Source organism: Nomascus leucogenys, chromosome 3 (assembly GCF_006542625.1).
Source record: "Nomascus leucogenys isolate Asia chromosome 3, Asia_NLE_v1, whole genome shotgun sequence".
In the NCBI taxonomy this organism is placed as follows: Eukaryota; Metazoa; Chordata; class Mammalia; order Primates; family Hylobatidae; genus Nomascus; species Nomascus leucogenys.
The window spans coordinates 19,418,305-19,443,585 of NC_044383.1; the positions used below are offsets into that span (position 1 = coordinate 19,418,305).

Consider the following 25,281-nt stretch of genomic DNA (forward strand, 5'->3'; position numbering starts at 1 on the left):
ACAAGGGGAGTGGCCATCAGCCAACCTGTGGGAACTCTGGAGGAGCCAGATCTCACTCTGCCTACATTCCCAAGCTTCTGCCTACTGTCTTCTGTTGGCTGAACCCAACTGGAAGTTTGAGGGCAAGAGAGCTTATTGATAGGGTTCATGATGTCATGTTCCTGGGACACCAGGTGGGATAAAAAAAAAAGGGGGAAAGGGGATCTGGAGGAGTACATGGAAAATAGCAACCATATTAGCCAAAGTAAAAGGAACAGGAAAGGGTAAAGGCAAATGCTAGGGATATTGTACCATTTTTCTATAATTTTAAATTTTTTCTTTCATTTTAAAATTTCATGGCACAAGTCCTGGGAATGTTGTGCAAAAACCAAACAATGCATTGGTAATATAAGAGACAAATACCTTGTATTTTGATACATTTCCATTTGAAAAATTATTATTCATTAATGCTAAGTAATATTTTTTTTGAAGGCCAACAAGAAATGTGAGGAGGCACGCCAAGAAAAAGAAGCAATGGTAATGAAGTATGTAAGAGGTGAGAAGGAATCTTTAGACCTTCGAAAGGAAAAAGAGACACTTGAGAAAAAACTTAGAGATGCAAATAAGGAACTTGAGAAAAACACTAACAAAATTAAGCAGCTTTCTCAGGAGAAAGGACGGTTGCACCAGCTGTATGAAACTAAGGTATAACTTGTGCCATTTGAAATATGTTGACTTTATTTGAAATTTGTTATCTTTACTTTTCCATATTTAATCAAATAATCATAATTTAACATGATTAATACTCAAACATAAAGTTGTTTTTATTAGTTTACCTTCTAAAACCATGAATGTTTTAGTAATTTAAGTGTTTTATTACTTGTCTGCAGAGAAAAGGTTTGCTAGGGAAAAGATGAAGTGTTGGCACATGTTGTTTATTAGATAATTTTTTCTTGAGCTTTCTAAAAACTTTCTTTTAAAATCTGTATGTTGGAGAAATTTGCGTCTCAAGGGAAGATTATATTTTGGTAAAATATGTATATAGTAGTGTAAAATGAATAGTTTTAGAACCAGAAGTATAATTTGATATAATCTTAATGTAACACTTATCACCATAGGAGAGAATTTATGTTTTTCTTACAGAAAAACATGTCTTTCTTAGATACTATCTAAAGAGATTTAGTTACTGAGCCAGCTATTCAGAACCCTTCCTGTTAACTAGCAGCCTCTCAATGGTCATATTTCCAGGGCATTATCATTTTTCAATGATAATTTTTTTTTAAATTCATTAGCTTTTAGTTCAGGAATATTGTCATTGTTCTCAGGAATTCTGACAAAACCAATTTAGTTCATATTTCACCTTAATGCCAGCCAGTTAAGAATCATAAAGGTATGTTGTGTTGACAATACATCCAATTGGTTAAAATGTAAAAGTAAATCCTCTTTGTGTCTATTAATTGGATTTAGGATTTTGCTACCCTCTTATCATTTGCACTTTAAATAAGTTTTATAGTCTGTGGGCCATAGTGTGCCAGCCCTTGATTATAGTGTTACTGGACTGATTACTTTGTGGGGGATATAAAAGATAAACACATAATTAATTGATTCTATAAATGAAAATATATGACCTAGTGATACTATTTTAGGAAGGTGAAACGAGTAGACTCATCAGAGAAATAGACAAATTAAAGGAAGACATTAACTCTCACGTCATCAAAGTAAAGTGGGCACAAAACAAATTAAAAGCTGAAATGGATTCACACAAGGTACGTACTATAATACAATGGAATAATGATTAGAATGAGTGTTTTTTTTTTTTGAGACGGAGTCGCTCTTTTGGATTAGAATGAGTTTTAAGAGCAGATGCAGTAACAGTTAATGAGGCATGAAGCTTAGTTTAGTGACCCCTGCAAGTTAGTTTGGACCTGAATATTTGGTGATTATGAAAAAGAAATGTCTTAACATTATTTACATATTAAATGGGGTGGGATGTTAAATTTTACTATTCATAGTTTACAACACCCAAATTTGCCCTGTTCTTTAAGCATTTTTTGATATGCAAAATTTAAATAACACTGTGAGAAACTGGACGGGGGAGAATGTGTAAGTTTCCAAATTTGAATGTAAACTCTAGAAATTTTTAAAAATCAATGATGCTAAGATTTTATACTCAAAAAATATACATTCTTATTTAAATATAATATAAAATAATATATTTTTATATATAATATAAAGATTTTAAGAATAAGTTGCCTTAACTTTTTTATAAATGTGACTCCATTGGTATTGTGCCTTTTTAATTTTATTAAAAAGCTAATATAAGTAATTATAAAGGCTGATACCTGATGCCGTAATTTTAAGCACTAACTGAGCTGATATTAGAGGTAATAAAAATCTGAAGATGATAGAATGTGAAGTAAAAGAACAACTCTGAATTGTGACTTAAGTGTAAGTTTATGGAAATATCAGTTTCCAGGTTTTCACAAACAGGCTTGATGATATTGGTTAAAATCATAATCGTAGATTACCTCATTAAATAGTTCTAAATCAGTAGAACTGTTAATAACCTTTGGTTATATTGTATTCTGTGATATAGCATTATCAGAGAAAACTGTAGGAGGAATAGTCTCTGTTGACAGTGGTCAAAGGTAGATTAGAGAATAGTGGGTTTCCCTCAAGTCTGAAGCTGACCTACTAATCAGCACGTATGTGAGGGAATTGCCAAGGCAGAGAAAGAACTTTCAGAAAGGAGGAGGATGACAGTCCCTGGAGCTCAACACGGCTAAGCCATCTAAATTTTCCCTTTACTTTGAGTTACAGAATGAGGAATTGAAATTCCAAATTCATAAAAACAGTAATGATTCTCAACTACCTGAGTTGCTTCAAGATCAGAACATAATACTTGGTCATATCTGATATCTGTGGTACTTTCCTCATCTTCATCTAGAGTGCTAAGAGACAGGATCCTGAAACCTGTTAGAATACTAGCACTAAGGAACAAAAGAACTGTTACAGATCTGTGTAAGAGATCTGTGGCAGCTTTGAGCTCAGCTGAAACCAGATAACTCTGTAAATAGGTTAGAGAAGTGGTTTAAGGCTGACTTCTATAAGGTTACATGGTGCAGATTGCTAGAAAATGAACAAGCATATTGACTTGGTATGTAGAAATTCACAGTTCTTTTTAACTAAAGGCATTTATTAACCAGCAAGCTTTGTGCATAACACTGTATTAGATAACTTGGAGGCTATAAAAGCCTTAGGAGACACAGTCGTTACATTAAAAGAGTGTCCGAGATGGGCTCCTGGTTACTTGTTTTATGTATTTACCTATTGGATGTTGGAAGGAGTCCCTGGATCAAAGGATACAAGATTTAATAATCATGTGGTTAGTATAGTCTACCTTCTGAGATGTGGGCAAGAGACAGGAGACACTTAGTAAATTTTTCTTGAGGCACCCTTTCTAGTTTCCGGTTGCTGCGCACCAAGTCTTAGGTACTAGTAATACTGCAGTCCTGTAGCTTACAGGATCCACTGTGATCAGTAGCTTCTGGTGAGACCCCCAGTGCATATTACCGGAACTTAAGAGTAGGTGGACTGGCTACCCAGATCATCAGACTACCCAAGAGAAACAATTTGTTTCCTTCCCTAAACTCCTTTGGGATTTAACTGAAAATGTGTTTTAAACACCTAGCCTCTAAAAACAGAAACCTTTTATTTTGAGTACAGTAAATAAAGATGAGTTTCCCCCAGTGTACCTCATCTACTTGTTTACCTACCTGGTTGCTACTTATTCACCTACCTGATATCAGGATGAGATAATCTCACTGAATGTATATACGGCTAGCAATAGATGTGGCTGTGGTTCTTTGGCTACCATGGTTTGGCTATGCTGGGTGCCTGCCAGACATTACTGCTTCAGAGAAAGCTAGAAGAATAGTCTTGGACCCATCAGCTAGACCAGCAGGAGGCTGTAGATGGTAATATATTACAGACCTAATGTGTGACAAGGGCTTGGTGTATTTTATGACATGTTATGTACACTAGGTCACCTGAAGTAAGACTGTTGCTTAATGAGCTCTTCTCCCGAGGCTGTTGTGTTGTCAGTGATAGTGTCATTCTTAAATGGTTTGTTTACTCAGAAGGCCCACTCATTAGAAGGCAGAGCGGGCTTCTTATTTGCTTTGCCATTTTATCTCACTTAATAAAACTATGTTCTATAACCGTAGTGTTCTATAACTGTATTCTATTGACTACATTGTATTATGGAATAATAAGGTCCAGATTTACCCTTCTACCTTAAAAAACAAAAGACAAAATATATGAAATGAAGGCTTTCAGAATTGAGACAACAGGCAGCATAGGACAGTGATCTCTGAGTGAAGGGAAACAAATGAGGTATACCTGGAGAGTTCCAGTCTGCAGAACAAGAAGAACCTAGACAGCCCAGCAGTCTACCTAAATTGAGGAGACAGAGTTCAAAATATGGGGAACCAAGGCAGAGTCCCAGAAAAGAGAAAAATACAACAATGTGCAGTGAGTTCCCTTCAAGTCTTCAGCTGACTACGGATCAGTACGTGTGTGTGTGTGTGTGTGTGTGTGTGTGTGTGTGTGAGAGAGGAAACTACAGAGGAGGGGAAAGAAATAGGGGCAACAATCCCTAGAGCTCCCACAAGGCTACGAAATTGTTCATGTTTCCGTCAGTCAAAGAGAAATGACCTCTCAGCACACATCAGGCAGGGCTGCATCAGGCAGCCCCCAGAAGGTTGTTGCTTTAGTTGTGAGGATGAATTTGCCTTAGATTAAGTCTGTTATAGATCTGCCTTAACAAAACTTTAAAAGCAAGCTTCAAATAAATTGTTTCAAGTAAATTTACTATGTCCCAAAACAAAGGCCCAAAATATTTAAATGACTACAAAGAACTCTGGCACCTAAAAGCATAAAATTTACTGTGTTTGGCATCCAGTCAAAAATTACCAGGCATGCAAAGAGGCAGGAAAATGGAGCCCATCATGAGAAGAAAGGAAAACTAGATCAGTAGGAACAGATCCAGGCACGGTGTCTCACACCTGTAATTCTAGCACTTGGGGAGGCTGAGGTGGGAGGATTGCTTGAGGCCAGGAGTTTGAGACCAGCCTGGGCGGCATAGCGAGGTCCCCATCTCTACACAAAGAACTTTAAAAAATTAGCCAGGTGTGGTGGTGTATGCCTGTAGTCCTAGCCATTTGGGAGGCTGAGATGGGAGGATCGCTTGAGCCCAGGAGTTGAAGCTATGATCATGCCACTGCACTCCAGCCTGGGCAACAGAGCAAGATCCTGTCCTGTGTCTTAAAAAAAAAAAAAGATTCAGAAATGACATAAATAATAGGATTAGTAGACAATGAGGCAATGATGTTAAAGCAGCTCTTATAAATACATTCCATATGTTCAAGGAGATAGACAAAAGCATGAGTATGATAAGGAGAGACATGAAAGAGAAAAAAACAGATTGACATAATGTCTGAAATGAAAAATACATTGGATGGAATTAACAGCAGTTTAGAAACTGCAGAGGACAAGATTAGTGTACTTGAAAACATAGGAGTAGAAAACTATATGCTAGTGACTCCCAGATTTACAACTTCTACCCAGAACTCCAGATTCATATATTTAGCTGCTTCTTTGACATCCGACATCTTGGATGACTTAAGGCATCTTAAACTTAGCATGTCTAAAATTGAACTAAAAATGTACCCTTTCCTCCATTGCTTTCCTATGTCAATAAATGACAATCCATCCATCTCATTGCTCAGGCCAAAAGCCTTGGATTTATCCTTAATTTCTCAGTTAGCATATCCAGTCCTTCAGCAGATCTTCTTGCTCATGTCTTTTGAGTCTGTACTCACCTAGCACCTTCTCAATGAGACTTTCCCCAGGTATTCTATCTAAACTTTCATCTCTCTAAACCTTCATTCTATCCAGACTTTCTCATGTCCTTGCTTTATTTTTGTTCCTTAGCACTTGCCACTAATATATTTTACTTATGTATTGTATTTAATGTCTCCATTACTAGAATATGAGCTTCATACAGGTGAGATTATGTTTGTTTTCTTATACAGTATGTCCCTGAAGCATAGAACAATGGCTGGTGCGTAGATGCCCAGTGAATACTGAATGAATGAATAAGTGAAACACAGTCAATACCTTAACCAAAACACTTAATGTGATTCTCACTTTTCCCTTACTCATTTATTTAATAAATATTTATTTGGCATATAGGAATCTCTCAATTGCTATTTTTTGAGTGAATGAAGTGCTTACTATGTGCCAGGCTCTTTTTAGTTATTAATGATATAGTAGTAGAAAAACATATATAAAGTTCCTTCTCTCTGTCTCTTCTTTTCCCTGCCTGTCCATTGAGTCTAGTATTTTTAAAAGTCAGTATTTGAAAAAGTAAATAATTGCTTATATTTTAAAAGTGGTACTAAGTTTTAATACAAGTCAAATTATTATTAAAAACTAGCAACTGAAAATATATAACTTTCAGTACTTATATGGTAGATTTATTTTTTTTAACGACATGTAAGAAACAATTTATTTTTGGTTTTTTTTTCTTTTCTTTTTTTTTGAGATGGAGTCTTGCTCTGTTGCCCAGGCTGGAGTGCAGTGGTGCAATCTTGGCTCACTGCAACCTCTGCCTCCCGGGGTCAAGCAGATTCTCCTGCCTCAGCCTCCTGAGTAGCTGGGATTACAGGCATGCACCATAGCCTGTAATCCACCACCACCACACCCGGCTAATTTTTGTATTTTTAGTAGAGACTGGGTTTTGCCATGTTGGCAAGGCTGGTCTTCAACTCCTGACTTCAGGTGATCTGTCTGCCTCGGCCTCCCAAAGTGCTGGGATTACACGCATGAGCCACTGCGCCTGGCCTATTAATGCAATTTAGATGGTTCAAGGGATGCAGGGAAAGGCATTCCATGTGGAGGAACCGCAAGGAAAAAAGGAACAAAGGGAGATGAGTATTGGGTATTTGGGGAGTCCAACCTAACTAGAGGCTTATATTAGATATTCCTGTATTAATTCAACAGATAGTAGTTGAACAATTAATATGTGACAAGTATTGAGTTAGTTGCTATCGAGAAGCTATATGCTGTATTAGGGGAACATATAAGCTATAGTATAATGTATTGATCATTAGAATCCAGGGCATGCCTAAATTATATCTATGGAAAAGCAGAGTGAGTGGCATCTGATCTGCCTTTTTCTGAAGGGAAGCTACTGAGAGGAGATGATACCAAAACTCCCATTTGAAATCCACATGGTAAGCAAAACCATGGATCAGTTTGCTTAGGGAGAAGTGTGAAGAAAGAGCTCCATGGCCAGGCTGTATCTTGGAAAATCACCACAGGAAGTAAAAGCCAGTCAGGGAACAATGAAGAGGGCAGAAGGAGAAGGAGAATATTGTCCTGTAATGGAAACAGGAAGGATATTGAAAGAGTCAGGGGTGGTCAGAACTGGAGCAAGTAAGTAAAGAATAAGAACAAGAAGTAATTGGATTTAATAAGGGTAGCCCCTGAAAACTTTCAGAGTTGCCATCTTAGGAGAATGGTTAGGAACAGAAACCAAATTGCAGCATCAGTCTATAAAAAGACAATTTGGGAGGCTGAGACAGGTGGATCACCTGAGGTCAGGAGTTTGAGACCAGCCTGGCCAAAACCCGTCTCTACTAAAAATACAAAAATTAGCTGAATGTGGTGGCACACACTTATAATCCCAGCTACTCGGGAGGCTGAGGCAGGAGAATCACTTGAACCCAGGAGGCGGAGGTTGCAATGAGCCGACATCACGCCACTGTACTCAAGCCTGGGTGACAGAATGAGACTCTGTTTCAAAAAAAAAAAAAGACGGTTTTTATGTTTTTTTTTGTTTTGTTTTGTTTTTTTGCGACAAAGTCTCACTCTGTTTCCCAGGCTGGAGTGCAGTGGTGTGATCTCTGCTCACTGTAACTGCTGCCTCCTGGGTTCAAACGATTCTCTTGTCTTGGCCTCCCGAGTAGCTGGGATTACAGGTGCCCACCACCATGCCTGGCTAATTTGTATATATATATATATTTTTTGAAACTGAGTTTCATTCTTGTTGCCCAGGCTGAAGTACAGTGGCGCAATTTCGGCTCACTGCAACCTCCGCCTCCTGGGTTCAGGCGATTCTCCTGTTTCAGCCTTCCTGAGTATCTGGGGTTACAGGCATGCGCCACCACACCCGGCTAATTTTATGTTTTTAGTAGAAATGGGGTTTCTCCATGTTGGTCAGGCTGGTCTCAAACTCCCGACCTCTGATGATCCGCCCGCCTCAGACTCCCAAAGTGCTGGGATTACAGGCGTGAGCCACCACGCCTGGCCAATTTTTTTATTTTAGTAGAGATGGGGTTTCACCATATTGGTCAGGCTGGTCTCAAGTTCCTGACCTTAGGTGATCCACCCGCCTCCACCTCCCAAAGTGCTGGAATTACAGGCGTGAGCCACCATGCCCGGCCAAAAGACAGTTTTAAATAGATACCACAGCCATACACCAAAGAATTGTCTTTGATGTGTGTGTACAAAGAACTTTTTAACACTTTGCTCATCTTATCAGGTTAGTAACTTCTAGTAATTTGCCTAAAACTGTCAAATTTAACTGTATTTAATGGCTATTAGTTAACTCTACAGATCACTTTAATTTTTTGTCAGAAACATAAAATATTATTGCTAGAATAATAATCAGCTGCTCAGTGACAGTGCTAGGACAAGAATCTTCCTACTTGCCGATCACTTCTCACCATTCATCACGTTGCTGTACCCAACTTTGCCTCTGTCTTTTGTCAATGCAGGAAACCAAAGATAAACTCAAAGAAACAACAACAAAATTAACACAAGCAAAGGAAGAAGCAGATCAGATACGAAAAAACTGTCAGGATATGATAAAAACATATCAGGTAGGTATAACTTTTAAAATAGATTAGGGTCAAATTTTAGGAAATATCAGTTCTCTCTTTTTTTTTTTTAGATGGAGTCTCTCTCTGTCGCCCGGGCTGGAGTTCAATGGCACGGTCTTGGCTCACTGCAACCTCTGCCTCCCGGGTTCAAGCGATTCTCCTGCCCCAGCCTCCCAAGTAGCTAGGATTACAAGTGCCCGCCACCACACCTGGCTAAATTTTGTATTTTTAGTAGAGAGGGGGGTTTCACTATGTTGGCCAGGCCGGGTTTGAACTCCTGACTTCGTGAGCCACCCGCCTCGGTCTCCCAAAGTGCTGGGATTACCGGCATGAACCACTGCCCAGCCAGTTCTTGTTTCATTAAATTTCTATATGTGCAGTATTCTACATCTGCATATGGAATGTACTTTGTTGGGCAGGTAGTTAAATAAAATGCAGGTTATTTCCAATGTTAAAGTACCTGCAGCTTAAATGGATTTTATAAGAGAAGTTTTCCAACAAATAAAAACCCTAGAAAATGTCAGAAGAATGAAGAGTGCAAGGAAATGTATAACTTTAGGTTAATAACCTAATAACTTAGGTTAATAATTTTAGATATACTATGTATTTCACAATTAGTAAACTAAATTGCAATGCTTTCTTTTCAAAGTATAAAACTTTAACCCATTTGCTATTTAGAAAAAAAGTGCAGCTTGCTGCCAGCACCCATTTAATTTTACATAAACACACTCGAGGCTGTAACAAATCTGACTGATTTTCAGTGGAAGATGAAATATAAAAACTGTTCTTGGAGTTATTTCTAAACAGAACTTGTCTCTTATCCTAATGTGACAGAAATGTATATGATGCTACATTAGGATTAGAGACAAGAGTATTCTCAGGGCAAACGGGAAATGAATTAAAAATCGTAGCACTTTTTTCATTTTCTTTCCACTAGGAGTCAGAAGAAATTAAATCAAATGAGCTTGATGCAAAGCTTAGAGTCACAAAAGGAGAACTTGAAAAACAAATGCAAGAAAAATCTGACCAGCTAGAAGTGAGTAGTTTTGCTCTTTATATATCCTAAGTTGCATAATAAATACAGAAAGAGAAATAGTGAGAACTTATTGCCATCTACTTTTAAGGCCTTTTGGAAGGAGCAGGCAATAAATCTTAGATATAGTTTAGCACATTATGATTTGTTGTTTCTTTTAAACTTTTTTAAAGATGCATCATGCCAAAATAAAGGAACTAGAAGATCTGAAGAGAACATTTAAGGAGGGTATGGATGAGTTACGAACACTGAGAACAAAGGTAATTCAGTCTTTAGTCATGAATCCAGAGGAAGGGTAAATATCTTAAATTTTGAATTCATTCTGATGTTTAAAGTGGTGGGGAAAGGACATTAATATAGATATGTTCCATAATAAAAGAACTCAGAGTAGAGTAGAGGAGCAATTTCCTAGCAGCTTCTTTTGTTGAAAGGAAAATGTCTTCCATGTTAGTCCCTTTGAAGTGTTTGCCAAACATTCCTATTTCACAGCACATTTGCTGTGTCTATAACTTTTCCTTGGTCCTCTCATCTAAAGACAATCTCATCAACGAATCAGTTGGAAAGATAGTTGGACCTTAGAACTGTGTCAGAAAATAACAGGCTATATTTTTCCTGGATATATTTAATAGATAGTTTTAATGGCCAATAATCTGTTAAGTCCTCTTCGTGTTTATAGTCTTTGTTGTAAGATTAGTATGTCTTCTAATATGAATATGAATGTGTATCATTCATTTATTTAGAAATAGTCCTTTAACCACCCTGAATTCAAGGTCACTTAATAATTTTAAATTGTTTTTCATACACCTTCTTATTTGTTCTTCTTGCCAGTTTTTTGAGGTAGAGAAGATATATTCTTCTTTTTCAGATGAGGAGGATGGTGATTCAGTAAAAAGTGAAATGACATGCTAAAACTCCCATGACTGAATCATAAGAAATCTGAGACTAAAACCTAGGATTGTGAACTTTGCATTATATTTTCTTCACGTTAATGCTGCTTTAGAATTTTTAGATTATTCATATGTAACCACTATATAAAATAGTTTATAAAGAACAAGAATACATGGTTTGTAACTTGGTTATGATCATTTGATAGGTGAAATGTCTAGAAGATGAACGATTAAGAACAGAAGATGAATTATCAAAATATAAGGAAATTATTAATCGCCAAAAAGCTGAACTTCAAAATTTATTGGACAAGGTGAAAATTGTAGATCAGCTACAGGAGCAGCTTCAAAGGTACAAAATGAGCAACTTCTGTTTGTATTAATAAACAAGCTTTTAAATTTTATTTCAAGATTTTCTAAATGCAATTATTGCATTAAACAAGAAAAAATTTTACAATTTTACTAGCTGAAATTTTAAAATATTTTCTCTTTATTTGAACTTCTTTGGATTGTCTTTTGAGTTCCTATCATGGCTTCTAAAAATCAAAATTTATATTCCTTAAACATTGGTAGTGGCAATTTATAAGACAGAATAGGTTGAGTCTCTTATCCATTCCTTAGCTTTCAAATTCTGTTACTTATGCGCAGTGTTTACTTTTTCTTCTAAAAGGTAAATCTAGCTCTAGATCTTTGCATGTGTGTAGCTTAAGATCTGAAGCTGACATTATTCCTTAGCTCCTTATAAAACCATTTAAGTAAACTCTACTTGTGACGTTACCTGACAGAAACTGGATTCAGTTTGAAGCCAGATAGGTTCTTTTCCACACCTTGCTGATAACTAAGCTGCTGAGTGTTGCTAAAAAAATCTTTACCATCATTCAGATTGATTCTGCTAATAAATTCATGGTCACCAACCTCAACTGGAAATATCAATGCACCTAATCTTGCCATATGTCCTTGGTTCTCCACCATCTTCGTAGCATCTTTTCTAAACCCTACCATTTTCTTCACACTTCAGCTTTTCCTCTTACCTTTCTATTTACTCTTGGCAAGTGTTTACTTCTTCACAGAAAAAATGGGAGCTGTCAGGTAACAGTTCTCTCAACTTTTTGCCATCAGTCCCATGAACTGCCTGCATCTGCAGCCATATTTTCTGCTGTTATCATGGAAGCAACAATCTTGTTATCATGGAAGAAACTCCTCTAAATCAAATTAGTCTTTCTACTTCTGCTATGGATTTCATCTCTTCTGCCTTTTTGGGTTCTGTCTTGATTATTCTTCTTTATCTTTTATGTCTTACCTTTCTCCACTTTCTTTTTCATTCTACATTTAAACATAATTGTCTTTTAAAAATAACAAAACTCCTATGGCTTTGCCGTACCAGCTTATTTTTCTCCTTTCCTTTGCAGCCAAACTTTATAGAATCTTCTGTATTCATTCTCCATTTCCTCACTTCCTATGTTCTGTACCTCTCCACTTCATTCTAGCTTCTACCCCAACATTTTATTAAAAATTACTGATGCCTCCCTGCATATGGTAGACACATCTCAGACCCACCCTTGCTTGAATTCTTATCATCTTTTAACACTGTTGAATTCAGTTGTCTTTCTTGATAGGCTTGTTCCTTTGGCTTCATTTCCATCACATGCTGATGTTCCTCCCACCTTTTTGGCAACTCTCTCTCAAGCTCCTTGGCAGGCTTCTCTTTCTCTCATAATGCCCTCTTGTTCTAATTTTATTGTAACTTTGGGTGACCCCAACTATTTTTATAGTATGCTGCAGGACTTTTGAATCATTATCTTTAGCCCTTTTCACTAAGCTCTAGGCACAAGTATTAAAGATACCTCAAACTTTAGCATGTCCAAAATCGGTTTCTCTGTCCCATGCTTCTCCTCACATGTTCCTAGGATGAATGATGAGTGCAGCATCCAGCTCAGTGACTGTCCAGCTCAGCAGGCTGGGGGCCATCCTCAGCTCTTCTTTCCTTCCCCTCACACATGTAACCAGTCACAAAGTATTAGTGATGCTAAGTCTGTAACATCTGTCAAGTCCATTCACTTTTTACCTCCCCGCTGCTACTACCATAATCCAAGCTATTATCAGCTCTCACCTGGAAAACTGCCACAGTTTGTATTTTTTCTGCTTATATCCTCTCTGATCTATTTTCCACACTATGGTTAGTATAATCCTTTTTAAAAAGGAAATTTCAAAACTCTTCAGTGATTTCTCACTGTCTCAGAGATTGTCTAGTGAGTTCCATTGCCTTAGCATGGCTTGTAAGATTAGTGACCTGTCCCTCGCTGCTTCCATGCCTTCCCTTTTTTCACCCTTGTATTTCAGCTGTAGTTGGTTAACAGATGTTAATGGATTGTTTCCTATGTCCCAAACCCTGTGTTAAGTGCTAGGGATATGGTACAGTCCTTCTCTTCATCAGTATTGAACATCTGTTAGGACCAACAAGAAGTCCTCTTACTCCCTTCCCAGTTTTTAGCACATAATGTTCCCTTTACCTGGCGCATATTTTGTTCTCCAGTAACTCCTGCTTTGCCTTTAGGTCAGGGATCAGCCATGGCTTACAAAACAAATCCAGCCCACTACCTCTTTTAGTAAATGAAGTTTTTTTGGAACACATCCACACTCATTCATGTAATATCTGTGGCAGTTTTCATAATACAATGGCAGAGTGGAAAAATTGCAGCAAAACCATATGACCCAGAAGCCTAACTTATTTACTATCTGATCTTTTACAGGAAAAGGTTGCTGACTCCTGCTTTAAGTATTAGTTTGAGCATCACTTACACTAGGTGTAGGCAAACCCACTCTGTGCTTTTATCATCAAAAATGTTTTTCTACACTCATACAATTTCCACACTTGACTAAAAGCTCTTTGAAAGCAGAGGCCATGTTGGTCTTGCTCACTTTTCTTTCCAGCTCTTATTTCCTGGCATATATTAGGCATTTATAAATATTTGGATGAATGAATAGAAGTACCTTTATTAAGCATTTGACTAGATGAAAATTCCCAAACCATTAATTTAATGTCTTTTAATGGTTTATTTTTTCTTAAATATAAATTTTGTTTTTTAGAGGTAAGCAAGAAATTGAAAATTTGAAAGAAGAAGTGGAAAGTCTTAATTCTTTGATTAATGACCTGCAAAAAGACATCGAAGGCAGTAGGAAAAGAGAATCTGAGCTGCTACTGTTTACAGAAAGGCTCACTAGTAAGAATGCACAGCTTCAGTCTGAATCCAATTCTTTGCAGTCACAATTTGATAAACTTTCCTGTAGTGAAAGTCAGTTACAAAGCCAGTGTGAACAAATGAAACAGACAAATATTAATTTGGTAAGTATAAATTTACATTTTTTTAAAACAATGTAACAAGCACAGATTAAATTTCCCTAACAGTATAAAAGTAGTGGTAGTTGAATTAATTCTTTCCTGGGCACCGACTTTCTGACAATTTCAACTGCTGTAAGAAATGTCAGTTTTTCCTCAACTGGTATAATTTATAATAAAATTTCTTCCTAAAATGATTATGAATAATATTTTACTTTTGAAAATGAGAAAACTGGTTTGTGTCCTTCCTAACTAGGATCATTACATATTTTTAAAAGGTACTTTAAATTTCTATTTTTATAATTTATAAGAGTGTCTTCAAGTTACTCATAAAAATGATTTGAGACTTTAGTCCAGAAATTCAACAACCTGTATCACATGTTGCTTGGTATGTATAGAATGACATTCTTGTTAATGTATCCCCCTGCTTTGCTATATGAGAACTGTGAGAAACTCAAGTAAACAAAAGCTGGTAAGGAATAATAATAGAAGAATCTCCACTGTCAAGAACCTTAGATTGTTAAGGTTATAAACTGAGCATTAATGGAAACAAACATTCTAAAATTGGTGGTTTTTGTTTTACTTACTATTCAGGAAAGTAGGTTGTTGAAAGAGGAAGAATTGCGAAAAGAGGAAGTCCAAACTCTGCAAACTGAACTCACTTGTACACAAACAGAAGTTAAAGCACTGAGTACCCAGGTAGAAGAATTAAAAGATGAGTTAGTAACTCAGAGACGTAAACATGCCTCTAGTATCAAGGATCTCACCAAACAACTTCAGCAAGGTATAAAATTCTTCCACACTTAGACCATGAATGTGTTTGTTTCTTTTAATCATTAAGGATTTTGTTTTTTGTGGTTCTCCCACATTGATTGAAGCTGTATGTTTTCTTTGTTAATATTAGTAAACCAAATTGTTAAACTTCTTGGAATTTCGTGAATAGTCTTTTATCCTAAAGGATATCTTGTATACTGAAGGACATTTACTCACAGAATCACAAAACATGAGAATTGGGGAAGTAATGTTAGGGCAATAGTATCTAAACTTTTGATCATGTACTCGTGTCAGTAAAAAGTGCTTAGGCATTTGTTCTCCAATTTAGATATGTTTATGTATATATTTTAAACATATGTTACTCTTTTACATATATTAGAAAATATGAAAAATAGAAATTTAAAATAATCTATCTTTAAATATCAGTATAAATAGCAGTTCTGATATCTTCTCCTTTTACATTCCTGTGATTTCTTTTGTGCTGCATCTAGGCTACCAGCATCTAGGGTGCAGATACCCCAGATGCATCCTCAGACTTGGAAATCGTTGTGACTTAACTCTTCACCTGGGTCTCAAGAAACAGACCCCAAAAAGTTATAAATTACCCAAACATAACAATTGACTGCTGAACTGGATTCCAGATTTCTTTCTTTTAAAAAGTCATGCAATCATTGGGTGTCTGTGCTATATGCTTGGGATACAAAAATAAATAAGACGTATTTCAACCTCCTATTCTCTACTATTTCCCACGGCTTTATTTGTGTTAAAATAGGGTGAAATATAGTAACAAGCTAAAAGGGACTTAGCATTTACTTAATATGAATATATTCAGATATTTGCCATAGAGTGTAGTTTGTTTTTATAGATGTAATTGAAGGGAAATTTGGAAGAAATTTCTGGTACTGTAAGGAACTTCTGAATCTTTCAGTACTTTAAAAAGTTAACTCCACTGTAATTAAGTGATGCCAGTGTCAGTTATAGTGTTGTTTCTGTATATTTTGTACTTGTACATTTCCAAATGACATTTTATATGAATGACACAGCCCTCTGCCTAAAGTATGCATTCAAGAACTTTCTCTTGTCTATGCCATTTTTGCCTCAGTGATTTTAGCAATTAAAGTCAGAGATGGTAGGAGCAAATGGTCCTGATAATTGTGATGAATAATCTTCTTTTTCCTATAGCACGAAGAAAATTAGATCAGGTTGAGAATGGAAGCTATGACAAAGAAGTCAGCAGCATGGGAAGTCGTTCTAGTTCATCAGGTAAAAAACTAGTGGCTCTAGTTGTTATTTCGTGATTGATAGAAACATAAATAGCATTTTTGGCCAGGTGCGATGGCTCACACCTGTAATCCCAGCACTTCGGGAGGCCAGGATGAGTGGATCACCTGAGGTCAGACCAGTCTGGCCAACATGGAGAAACCCCGTCTCTACTAAAAATACAAAAATTAGCTGAGTGTGATAGCTCACGCCTGTAATCCCAGCTGCTCGGGGGGCTGAGGCACGAGAATCACTTGGAGGTGGAAGTTGCACTGAGCTGAGATCACATCACTGCACTCCAGCCTGGGCAACAGAGCAAGACTCTGTCTCAAAAAATAAATAAATAAATAAATAGCATTTTTTATTTTAAAAAGTATTGATATGCTTTGTTTCATTTTGAAGTGTGAAAAATAGTGGTTATATATAATTATACTGTAAAAAATGTTTCTGGTTAAATATTTAAGTTCTACTCATGACCCAGGGTTTCAGATTTGTCATGGGGTTCTATGTGATCTGTCTCCCTACCTTCTTTTTTGTTCGTTGTGTTTTTTTTTTTTTTGAGACAGGTCTTAACTCAGTCACCCAGGCTGGAGTGCAGTGGTGTGACTTTGGCTCCCTGCAGCCTCAACCACAATCTTCCCACCTCAGCCTCTCAAGTAACTGGAACTATAGGCACTTGCCACCACGCCTAGCTAATGTTTATTTTTTGTTTTGTTTTTGTTTTTGTTTTTGTTCTTTGTTTTGTTTTTTGTATAGACAAGATCTCACTATGTTGCCCAGGCTGATCTCAAACTCCTGGCTTCAGGTGATCCTCCCACCTTGGCCTCCCAGAGTTCTGGGATGACATGTGTGAGCCTCCACGCCCAGCCCCTTCTTTTTTCTAGCCTGCTGCTGCTTTATTCTGTGCAACAGCTTCCTCTTCCGTTTTTTAAAATTGAAATTTATATTAATCTATACAAAGAGATTTGGTGTACAGTGGTCTCTCTCTTTTTCTTTTAACACCCAAGAACCAATGAAGGTGTCATCATTGTGTATCAGATTTTTACATACATATGCACATGTATATATTTTTAAATCTTTTAGTTTTTCTCATGATAGATATGCCTATGTTCTAAAGTAAAAATGGGTAGAGTCTATAAAATTATGATTGAAACCATTGTGAAAATGATAATTAGCAAAATATCAGTGTTTGTGTCTTTTTTGGAATGCCAAGAACCATGCTAAGCACTTGAAACATACCATTTACCCTGCAAAAAATTCATATGAGGTAGGTATTGTAATTCCAATTTCACAGATGAGGAAACCAAGATTCAGAGAGGCTACATGATTCACCCAAAATCCACAGTGAGAACTGTTTGACTTCACAGTCCTTGCTTGGCACTATACTATATTGCCTCCCAGAGGTTGCACATTAGGAGAAAACCATCATCAGTTGTTACAGTAGTGGGAAAAAATGTGTGGTAGAAAGAACATGGATTTGAAATTATAGACATGTATTTAGATCCCAGCTCTGCCATTTATTCATTGTATAACTTTGGATAAGATATATTACTTAAAGCTATAAAATGGGATTGGAAAAAACTAATCTTTGTAGGGTAAAGAGGATCAGATTCTTCTCATTGATGTTGGTAAAAGTAATACCTAACACTACATAATGCTTACTATATGCCTTTTTCTAAGCATTTCACACATATTAATTCATTTAAATGAGGATAACAATCCTGTGAGGTAAATAATATCATTTATGCCATTTTAAGATGACATAACCAAGGCACAGAAAATTAAATACCTTGTCCAAAGTCACAGCTAGTAAGTTGAGGAGTAGTATTTGAATCTAGACAGGCTGGCCTCAGAGCTTAACCCACTATATTCTAACCTCTCTTTCTCTGTCTCCTCTCATACCTCTGTTCCTCTCCTCCCTTCCTCCTCCTCTCTGCTTTGTTCTATTATAGTTTAATTTTGGTCTCACTTTAGACTTGTTATTCTTTTTGAGATCCTTGTTGCTCTATTACCACTTCCTGAGAGACACAGTATAGACCCTGTTAGTGCCTCTGTCACCAGTATATTCAAAAACCAGAACCTAGGCCACGTTGACCTGTGTTGTCTTCTGTGTCCAACTCTGTTAGAGTGAATATTTGAAATGATTCTGGAATAAATAATAGATGAGAGATGATGTTAGATTAAGCACAGTATCTAAACCAATTTTTTTTGTCTTCAGGGTCCCTGAATGCTCGAAGCAGTGCAGAAGATCGATCTCCAGAAAATACTGGGTCCTCCGTAGCTGTGGATAACTTTCCACAAGTAGATAAGGCCATGTTGATTGAGAGGATAGTTAGGCTGCAAAAAGCACATGCCCGGAAAAATGAAAAGATAGAATTTATGGAGGACCACATCAAACAACTGGTGGAAGAAATTAGGAAAAAAACAAAGTATGTATTATTATGGTAGCATGATCGGTCTTCAAAATACCATTACTCATATGGCAAGGTTACTGTTTTTAAAATTAGTCATATCAAGAGCCTATCTTTCAAAAAATAATTATAGTTATTCAGTTCCCAGTCTTTTATGATCACCTATTATGTTCTAGGTTTTGTGAATACTAAGATGAAATAAAACACAGGTCTTTCCTTTAAGGTGATAGAGAGTTCATTCAGTGTTAATATTTTTAAGATACTTAAACAACTTTAGATTTTAAAAAGATAATGCTTTACTTAGCTTTTTATTTTCATGACTGTGGCTCTAAGAGATATATATGGGGTTGTGGATTTTTTTTTTCCTGTTGGGTAGGACATAGTGGGATAATTTATTGAGTACCTAGTAGTACAAGGCACTGTGCCTGTGGCTTGGCAATATCCATTGATTGCTTACAACCACTCAGTGTGTGAGTTCTCTAATTTTGCAGATAACTGGGGCTCAGGTCACATCACTAAATGTTCCAGGGTCACCATTCATCCCCTGTGTGACAGACCTAGAGCTGGAGATCCAAACCCAGCTCTGAGTAACTCTGAGGAGTGCTGCACCAAATTCCTCTCACAAATACTGTTTTATGTAAATAAAAGTTGTTTTTATATTGTGGGCCTTTTCCAACGACTTTTTAAATTTTATTTTGAAATAATTTTAGACTTATAGGAAAGTTTGCCTGTGACTTTTAAAAGAGCATAAAATACAGCTAGTTTTTTAGGAAAACAGAAAATATTTACAGAAATTGAGCAATAAAGAAATTGCTCAGCTAGGTATGGTGTCTCACACCTGTATTCCCAGCACTTTGGGAGGCCGGAGGCCGAGGCAGGAGGATTGCTTGAGGCCAGGAGGTCAACCAGCCTGAGCAACATAGCAAGACCCCATCTCAAAAAAAATTATTCAGGCATGGTGGTACGTGTCTGTGGTCCTAGCTGCGCAGAAGGCTGAGGCAGGAGGATCGCTTGAGCCCATGCAGTGACGGCTGCAGTGAGCTATGTTTGTGCCACTGCACTCCAGCCTGGGTGACAAAATGAGACCTTGTCTCTTTAGAAACAAACAAAACTCAAATTTTGATTAATAAGGAAAGAAATAGAAAAGCAATGTTTATATGTCTTTACTCCAAATGCTACAATAGAACAAAAATGAGATAGTTTAAGAAACCATCTGAATAAGGAGAATTTTTTTCTAATATAGTTAGGTTATTAACCTAATATTTATTTTATGCTTATCTTTATGATTAGTTGACTTTTGCAAATTCCATTTTTTTTTAATTCTACAAGTTCACAACTGATACTATCATTTTGTTTTGCAGAATAATTCAAAGTTATATTTTACGGGAAGAATCAGGCACACTTTCTTCAGAGGCATCTGATTTTAACAAAGTTCATTTAAGTAGACGGGGTGGCATCATGGCATCTTTATATACATCCCATCCAGCTGACAATGGATTAACATTGGAGCTCTCTTTGGAGATCAACCGAAAATTACAGGCTGTCTTGGAGGATACGTTACTAAAAAATATTACTTTGAAGGTATTTGTGTTTCTCATTCACACACCAACCAGTAAACATGGCAAAATGATGCCTGTTTCACAGTCTGATCTAGCAATTAGCTGGGCTGTTTCTGTAATGCAAGGCAGTCATTTTACCCAAAGATGAAGTTTCGTGATTTTCTCTTTTTAAAAAGTATAGTTTTTTATATTAGGAAAGATGAAAAATAGCAAAAATTAATTTTGTATTTGATAGACACTAAGCTGTCCATCTTAGTGTGTCTATTTGATAGATACTAAGATGTCATTAAATTTGCATTGAATGGGCTTTGACATATAATTAGTTTTAATTGCTGAAACAATTTTTTAAGATTATGGCATTTCTGATTTATTTTTCAGCTTTATTTTTTGCAGTTAATATTTTTGCTGTGGGCGGGCCTTGAAAATTAGTAATTAGTTTAAAAATAATTTTAGAATCAGTAATAGTAAGTAATCATTTTATGCATTAAAAAATTGCTGTAGCTTCAGGAAAAAGTTTGAGTATTACTTTTAAATGGACAGAAGTACTTTACTGAAAACAGCTGTGTCACTAGTTTATCTGACATAGCATATAGGACTAACCACTCTTTCATTTTCAAAATTTAGGCAAAAATAGTTCAAACTGAATCGTTTTATTATATTTTTGTTTTTCTCTTCCCTTTCCCCTCACCCCAATTATTAAAGGAAAATCTACAAACACTTGGAACAGAAATAGAACGTCTTATTAAACACCAGCATGAACTAGAACAGAGGACAAAGAAAACCTAAAACAAGCCTCTTGCTCAGTAAACAGACATAAGCCGCACAGGAGTAGGTGCCACTGACCTCTATTGTTGGAAACTTTCTTCCACTTTTTGTTTCAGCCAGTAAAAATACTGTTTTGCTTCATCTGTACACAAAAAATATCCTTTTACAATATGAATGCATTGCTGTATATACTGTAAGACTGAAAGCTTTGATGAAATTTGTTTTTGTATGGTGCAATATAACAGCCTGTCATTGAATCTAAACAACTTAATTTGCTTATATTCATAAGAAGTGTTGAACATTACAAGGGCTTTTATAAAAAACCCTTTGTTCATATTTCTTCCCTTTAAAATATATAATGTCAAAAATGACTCACCTTTAACAATTATGCATGAAAAGAGAGGTGGTAAATATTCAGTAATACACTATTTCTCCAACATCAAGACAACTAAAAAAAATGATAAAAATATTTATTTTTACACTCCAGCATATTGGGTGAGTTTTAGGGATATGTATGAATACTTAAATCTTTTAATTTCAGTTTTAATGAAAGCCGAACTTAATAGGAAAGCTAGCTGTTGGTAACTAGCAATGATCAGGCATTGTTTGCCTCTGTCAGGTTTTCTTATCTGTTTTAGGTACATTTTTTCAGATTCTGATTGTCTGAGTTAATGGTTGAATTTTTAAAGTTTTTAGTTACTTAAAATATGATTTTAAATTACATATTAGAAAATTCCTGTGGAGTTTACTTATATTTTAAATTGTGAAATGGATCCAATCATTAGAACAGAGAGAATAGTTCCTTGAAACTGAAATACTTTAGTTTTACTGACATTGTGTAAAGATAAATATTTATGAAGAACCAGCTTCCAAAAGAAACCAGCATATGGCACTATGAACTATTTCATTTGAGCACCATTCTTTACCATTGATATATTAATTATGTATTATAGTGGAGTGATCATACAGTTCCCCCAAATGTGATGTTTCAATGTATTTATTTAAAACATAAAGTAGACCAGGTGCAGTAGCTCACGCCTGTAATCCCAGCACTTTGGGAAGCCCAGGCAGGAGGATTACCTGAGGCCAGGAGTTTAAGACCAGCCTTGGCAACACAGCAAGACTCCCATCTCAACAAAGAAATTTTAAAAGATTATCCAGGCATGGTGGTGCATGCCTATAGTTCCAGCTACTCGGGAGGCTGAAGCAGTAGAATCACTTGAGCACAGGAGGTCAAGGCTGCAGATGAGCCCTGATCATGCCACTGCACTCCAGCCTGGGCGAAAGAGCAAGACCCTGTCTCTCAAAACAAAAAACGTCACACATACCTAAAATAAGTACATATCTGTAACCAAAGGAACTTAATTTTAGAGCCAAATTTTTCTATCTTGTTGGATTTTTTACAATATTTATTAAAGATATACACTTAAGTGTTGCCATAGTATCAATATTTCTATGTCATTGAATTTCTTCTCACCCCTTATTATTTCTCACTTACAATTTCTGAGCATGATTTTTCATAATTCATTATCTTCAGATCATTACTGTAATAAGATACCTTGGCTCTTGTGCAGATATTGCCGCAAGCCTTGTTTGGTTTGGATTTTTGCATCCCTTTTTCTCCCATTAAGGGAATTAAGTTTTGGGATGATGGATTAAAAGCCTGTAAAGAATTGTATGAGCTCTAAAAGTTGGGCTTATGGTGGCAATATCCTTTTAATGTGTTTTAACATTTTTAAATCAACATTGTTTAAAAATAATTTATTTAGGATTAGATTATTTAATGAATGTCTTTTTTTCTATATATTGAATTAGATGTTATCCCAAAACAAATATCTTTTCACTCAAAATGAAAATATATGTTCAAAGATGTTTTATTTTTAGATTAGTTATAAAAAGTATTAGTCTTAATATAATGTGTCTTGTTCTTTTTACCAATAATAATTTATCAAAATAAGAGGGAAAGTGCAATCAAATCTGAATTATTTTACTATTTGTTTCTAGATACACTACTTAACACTCCTAAAGACTACTTTGAGTAGGCAGCATAACTAAATTTTTCTAGTTTCTTATGATACAGGCTCATAAACTACAATATTTGGATTTTTTTCCCCAAGGCACAAAATGTATAATGGAGACCAAATAGTGATCAGATCCATAGTATCCTATGCCTATACACTTTAAAATATATATACATTTTAGACAAAAATGCACACTCCAGTATTAATATTTGTGCTACCATCTACTTGGAGAAGTTTAATGAGAAAATTTTAGAAGAAAACTATTATAAACAATATTTTGACTCTATTACCTTTTTTGACATACATTTTAGAAACTATGGAAATTTTTTAAAGAAAATGCTTTAGTTTTCTTTTGTTCTTCACTGTCTACTGTGTGCTTTTGTATATGGATCAGGACTGAGCAAAGTAATTACATGTATCAGAGATTATACTAATTCACAGACAGCTCCTGATGTAAGGTTTTAAAGGGCCTTCTGCCCTCTAAATATATGGTGAGAAGAATGGGGTATCTGGAAAAGGAAAATGATCTGGATAAATCTGAGACCTGGGGGGAGGTTTGTTTTATATGTTCATTATTGGTTGTACATATCAAGGCTGTTTGGGTTATTTAGCAATATTTTGGTTTATTTGAGCTGGAAGTGATTTTTTCTGTGTATGTATATGTATACACTTCAATAGGTTTTAATTTTGAAGTGAATATTTGCCGTGACTCCATTTTCCCCATAGCACTTCAGGCTTTAGCCTGTTTAGTTTTAAGGACTGAAAATGGTAGGTTTGGGCAGAAGAATGAATTTGAACTTTGATGGTTTTTTTTTGTTTGTTTTTACTTTCTATCTTCATAACCATTTAAAGTGATTTAGCTTGAAATTAAATTTTATCAGGCTACCAACATGTTATTTATTTATTTAATAAACGCATTTATTGAAAGCCTATACTGCTGTATTGGCACCATACAGGGTATTGTATTTATACTAGTGAGCAGACCAGGGCATTTCCATCCTCATGGAGTTCATGGTCTAATGAAAATAGCTGAGGCTGGGTGTGGTGGCTCACCCCTGTCATCCCAGCACTTTGGGAGGCCGAGGTGGGAGGATTGTTTGAGCCCAGGAGTTTGAGACCAGCCTGGGCAACATGGCAAAACCCCATGTGTACAAAAGATACAAAAAATTAGCCGGATGCAGTGGCACATGGCTGTGTTCCCAGCTACCCAGGAGGCCGAGTTGGGAGGATCATCTGAGCCTGGGAGGTTGAAGCTTGCTGTGAGCTATGATTGCCACTGTACTCTATATTCCGGCCTGGGTGACAGAGTGAGACCCTGTCTCAAACAAAAAAAAAAAAAAAAAAAAAGGAAAGAAAATAGCTAGGAGACAATCAGAGCAGATATTGGGCTTCTGTGGCTCATCTCAGCCCTTTATAACTGGCCTGAGAAGAGGGTTTATCTACCTGTGCAAGTGGCCCAGAAATGTCACTCTCACATGAGGCTTTGGAAAATCCTTGCAAAGGTACGCTGAGAGCAAATTACTGTTTTCCTGGTGGTTCTGCATGTTTCCTAACTTTTATCGTAGTTTGATTTTCATTATTTAAGAAAAAATTTAAAAAAACCCAAAGACCATAAAATGGCATTAGATTTTTTACCATTAAATTATTAATGCCTGTTTGGTGCTCATAAAGATTAATCATGTCACGCATGTTTCCAACCTTTCTTTTGCAGTATATTATTTTCTAAAAATTGTTACATGCAAATTTAAACCAAGATTTATCAGTAAAAGAAAAAAATAGAATCCTTAATAATGTAAATGTTATTATATATGCCACCCTGGTGAAAATATTTTTATAAATCATGTTGTCATTTATGCTTTATGAATGTTGACTCCAGTAGCCTATTTTTCAATAACCTTTTTTTTAAAAGCAATTTTTTTTGACACCAAGATTGTTGATTTTTAATTAACACCAGTTGGTGGCACTAGAAACCTGAAATTTTTCAAGGATGAACAAAGTTGAAAAGGTAATCTAAACATGGAGAATTTTTAGGAAAATAAATGAAAAATATAATTGTATATTAGAGATGTATTTTTCTTCTGGAATGGAATTCTTTTATAAAATGCAGATGGCTATCCATTTTGACTGCAATGATGAAACTTGTTTATCTTCCAGAGGACATATATATATCCATGTGTGTGTACTGTACAGATAATCTTTAATTTGATTACACTGTTTCTTGTAAATATGTATCTGTATAAAATGAAGCTTTTCAAGAGGATTCTATGTATATATTGTACTTATTAAATAGGTAATGCCTGTTTACCAACT

The 25,281-nt window shown here is 35.9% G+C and overlaps 1 protein-coding gene across 4 annotated transcripts in view; it reads left to right on the plus strand.

The window, feature by feature from the left end:
• Positions 1-25,279, plus strand: part of CCDC186 (coiled-coil domain containing 186) — a 53,051-nt gene extending 27,772 nt beyond the window's left edge. For 2 of the 4 annotated variants that reach the window (XM_030806830.1, XM_003255494.4), the window contains 12 exons: positions 472-684; positions 1,626-1,745; positions 8,823-8,927; positions 9,865-9,963; positions 10,134-10,220; positions 11,054-11,196; positions 13,932-14,187; positions 14,776-14,965; positions 16,138-16,218; positions 18,434-18,644; positions 19,988-20,207; positions 20,888-25,279. In XM_030806830.1, coding sequence (XP_030662690.1) covers positions 472-684; positions 1,626-1,745; positions 8,823-8,927; positions 9,865-9,963; positions 10,134-10,220; positions 11,054-11,196; positions 13,932-14,187; positions 14,776-14,965; positions 16,138-16,218; positions 18,434-18,644; positions 19,988-20,207; positions 20,888-20,971 — 1,809 coding nt within the window. In that variant the 3' untranslated portion in view covers positions 20,972-25,279. The remainder of the gene's footprint in view (positions 1-471; positions 685-1,625; positions 1,746-8,822; positions 8,928-9,864; positions 9,964-10,133; positions 10,221-11,053; positions 11,197-13,931; positions 14,188-14,775; positions 14,966-16,137; positions 16,219-18,433; positions 18,645-19,987; positions 20,208-20,887) is intronic. The other 2 variants (XM_030806838.1, XM_030806845.1) reach the window with 1 other exon arrangement.
• The last annotated feature ends 2 nt before the right edge of the window (positions 25,280-25,281 follow it).